General features: G+C 36.1%; 1 protein-coding gene across 1 annotated transcript; it reads left to right on the top strand.

The window, feature by feature from the left end:
- The first annotated feature begins 534 nt into the window (after positions 1 to 534).
- On the top strand, positions 535 to 4,323 carry LOC127744065 (cellulose synthase-like protein B4). The gene is made up of 9 exons (XM_052256336.1): positions 535 to 877; positions 955 to 1,288; positions 1,387 to 1,512; positions 2,108 to 2,224; positions 2,319 to 2,531; positions 2,620 to 2,740; positions 2,829 to 3,016; positions 3,161 to 3,511; positions 3,713 to 4,323. Exons 1-9 carry the CDS (start codon positions 615 to 617, stop codon positions 4,289 to 4,291), a joined length of 2,292 nt encoding a protein of 763 aa, XP_052112296.1. The 5' UTR covers positions 535 to 614; the 3' UTR covers positions 4,292 to 4,323.

The following is a 4,323-nucleotide window of genomic DNA, read 5'->3' as shown; positions in this document are numbered from 1 at the left end:
AATTGGTTCCTAACATTGTTGCCAAATATTATATGATTTTTTTTTAAAAAAACATGCATGTTCTAAAATGTTGCCAAATATGTACTTCTTTTAGTTAAAGACACTGTCATATAGAAAGTAACAATACGGTGCCGTAAATTGATGAATCAAGAATGAATCTGCATGTGACTGGAAAGAAGGAATTCATAATAATAAAAATAGACAAGCCATCTTTTGTCTTTGTCCCACACCACTGGACTCACCGCACGTACTTTTCTACCTTTAATATAATACATATAGATCCACATATGATTAACAATTCCATGTATCATGTATGATGTATGTATGCTTGATTATTACCTTGGAATGTGGAAATTAAACAGCCTTATCACTTAGCTTGGACTTAGTCTATGTGACCCTGACATCATTTGTAGATTTTTTCGCCTACAGTTTCAGGAAATTCAAACCACACGTACTCATGATAGCAATATAAAAAAACAAAATTGATATTTACCCTTTTTTCGTATACACTTTTAATACTAAAAAAACTGTAGAAGAGACTAAGAGAGATGTGGTGATGCATATAAAACTCTTCTATTACCTAATAAGTAAGTAACTGTGTTTGAGCAATAATAATGGCGAGTCCTCTTCCTCTGTACGAGAAAATATATGTAAAGCGCAGATTTCAGAGAGTGATGGACACTTTGATGTTACTTCTCCTCCTCTTGCTCCTCACCTACCGTTTCTTCTCTTTACGTGACAGCTTCACCGTGCCATGGTTCCTTGCTTTCTTGTGCGAGTCTTGGTTCACTTTCACTTGGATTGTGATCCTCAACTGCAAATGGAGCCCGGCATATACCATTACCCACCTTCACCGTTTCCTTCAACACTATCAGCAGTATGCTTCCAATTTCATCATTATGCAGCTCACATGATTATTATGTATGAGCTGAGTTTAATTTGTTGTGGTTTCAGGCAAGATGAGCTTCCAGCAGTGGACTTGTTTGTGGCAACTGCAGATCCAGTTCTTGAGCCACCAATCATCACAGCTAACACTGTTCTATCACTATTGGCGCTTGATTACCCTTCCAACAAGCTAGCTTGCTATGTTTCCGATGATGGTTGCTCCCCTCTTACCTTCTATGCCCTTGTTGAGGCCTCAAAATTTGCAAAGCTTTGGATACCCTTTTGCAAAAAGTACAATCTCCAACTTAGAGCACCCTTCAGGTTCTTCTCTACTAGTGATTCCAACCTTATTAGTACTGAACAAGACTCACTTGAGTTCAAACAAGAACGCTCAAAAATGCAGGTATACTAATACTACAATACAATACTATTAGATAAGAACATGTATATAGTGAATAAAAAAATGATTTGTCTCTTTGTGTGTATTTTAATAATTTGCAGGATATGTATGACAATCTTAGCCGAAAAATTGAAGATGTGACCGCAAAGGCAATTCCATTCCCACTTGATGGAGAATATGCTTCTTTCTTGAACACTGACCGAAGAAATCATCCAAGCATAGTTAAGGTATATATATAAACATGCTATATTATTAGTTAATCTATTTATCTACTATCTAATTATAGTTCGCGTATGTATATAAATTATTCATGTGCCTCTTTCTATTAACTTAAATTTTTCAAAAAAATAATTTTATATATAATACAAGAGTCTATCTTATTAGTTAATTTATTATCTAACGATGTAATATATATATAGTTTCGTGATATAATATGATATCTGAACCTATTCGATACAATGTTGTTGGTTCCCGCATTAATCAAATAAAACGAACAAAAAAAAAGACTAAATAAAAAAATTTAAAAGAGACTCTTATATGTAAGAGAGCATATCATATATAAACGGAAATGGATCTTCTCCAATTTTTTGAACATTTGACAAAATACAGTGTGATCTATCATCTTTGATTCTATAAGTAGGACTAAAAATAAATAAGAGAGAGTGATGAATAGTTAAATTAGACACTGCACATCATCCAATTTTTTTCCACCGGAGATGATCCACTCCCGATATAAACATTTATATTACCAACTTTTGGAAAAAATAACCTTAGCATCTTGTTACAATGATTCTTTTTTCTAATATGTACAATTATTGACAGGTTATATTGGAGAACGAGGAAGGAGTTCGTGAAAGGTTGCCTCACTTAATCTATGTGTCTAGAGAGAAAAGGCCACAACATCCACACGAATACAAAGCAGGAGCTATGAACGTGTTGGTGAGTTTAATTTATTCCCACATTGTTACTATTAATTCCCTGAATCACTGGAATAGTATTAATTTTGCGTGCGCGTGTGTGCGTGCCTGCGCAGACAAGAGTGTCCGGGTTGATGAGCAATGCTCCATTTATGTTGAACGTGGACTGTGACATGGTGGTGAACAATTCAAAGGTTGTTCAACACGCCATGTGCATCTTGATGGACCCTCATAAAGGAAAAGAAATAGCTTATGTTCAGTGTTTCCAGCAGTTTTATGATGGAATCAAAGATGACCCTTTTGGAAATCAGTGGGTGTCTGCCTTTGAGGTATAAAATAAATAAAACCATGCATTAATTTGTGGAAGAAATTAAATGAAAAGAGGCTCATAATATAAATGGTTTGTTTAATGTACAGTACATAATAAGGGGCATGGCAGGGCTCCAAGGACCTTTCTATGCAGGAACAAACACATTCCATAGAAGAAGTGCTATGTACGGTCTTTACCCTCATGAAATTGAAACTGGTAGAAATAAAGGTTGTATTATATTACCATACCATGTTCCAAATCAAATTATTCACTTGTTTAATACATAACCTCATCAAGTTGATTCTTGTGCATGCAGAGAAACTAGCAGAAAGTGTATTGATCAAACAATTTGGAAGTTCAAATGAGTTTGTGAAATCAGTAGCTAGTGCTTTGGAAGGGAATTCATATTCTCCTAATGATGATAGAAGTCCTTCCAATTTCATTAAGGAAGCAACTAAAGTTTCTGATTGTAAATATGAACATGACACTAGCTGGGGCAGTGAGGTAGGATACACTCACTCATGCAAATCAATCACCAATTAAAAATAACTTGAACAATATATGTATTTATATACAAATATATACTATGTAATGAAATGAACAAGCATGTTTTAGTTTATATAATTTAAGCATGTTTTGGTGGTGTAGATGGGGTGGCTATATGGATCAATATCAGAGGATGTGCCAACAGGGATCAATATCTTGAAAAAAGGTTGGAGAGCAGAATCATGCACTCCAGAACCAACACCATTCACAGGATGTGCTCCAGGAGGGTTACTCTCTACAATAGTACAACAAAAGAGATGGGCCTCGGGCCTCACTGTTGTGTTCTTCGGCAAGAACTCTCCTCTTTTGGGCTGTCTCTTTGGTAAGCTCCAATTCAGGGCGGGTCTGGCTTATTGCTGGCTTACCAACTGGGGCTTGCGCTCTGTCTATCTAGTCTGTTATGCTGCACTCCCTCCTTATTGCTTAATCACCAACACCAATTTCTTGCCTAAGGTATGTAACCTTTATTAAGGGAAATCTCATTTATTACTCAAATATTTTAGATTTTGCGCCTTAATTGCGACACATTAAATATGTTTTAGGAATATGCAAGTGTTTCTCTCGTCTGCTAGTAGTAGATGAGACTAAAGTCGACTCAATGTATAAAGAAAAATGATAATTACATGTAATGCAATATTTCAATTCTTTTTTCAGGGTGAAGGGCTAATGATTCCTGTTGCAGTATTTGTGATATACTACTTGTACAGCCTTATAGAGTACGTTACCATTGGGGTGTCATTAAGAGAATGGTGGAACAACCAGAGAATGACCATAATCACAACCAGTACTGCATGGTTCATTGGTTTCTTGAGTGCCATGGTGAAGCTGTTAGGGATATCCGACACAGTCTTTGAAATAACACAGAAGGAACATCCTAGTAAGACTTCTGGTGGTAATAATAACAATGACGAAGAAAAAGAAGAAGATGCAGGTAGGTTCACCTTTGAGGATTCAGCAGTTTTTGTGACAGGAACAACAATTTTGATAGTCCAAGTGACAGCATTGTTGATAAAGTTTATGGGGTTGCAACCACCAGCAGCAGGTGATGATGAGAGTGGCAATGGGGCAGGTGAATTGGTGTGTAGCATGCTGTTGGTATTGTGTTTCTGGCCATATCTGAAAGGGTTGTTTCAAAGAGGGAAATATGGGATTCCATTTTCCACATTGTGTAAATCAGCACTTCTTTCATTTGCCTTTGTGCAATTCTCAAGATATACCATTAATGCTGCTTGATTAATAGTACACTTCTTATAGCTTCTGTTGTA

Source organism: Arachis duranensis, unplaced genomic scaffold, assembly GCF_000817695.3.
Source record: "Arachis duranensis cultivar V14167 unplaced genomic scaffold, aradu.V14167.gnm2.J7QH unplaced_Scaffold_232525, whole genome shotgun sequence".
NCBI classification, from domain to species: domain Eukaryota; kingdom Viridiplantae; phylum Streptophyta; class Magnoliopsida; order Fabales; family Fabaceae; genus Arachis; species Arachis duranensis.
The sequence above is the reverse complement of the archived record's forward strand: the minus strand, read 5'-3'. Positions and strand labels throughout refer to the sequence as shown.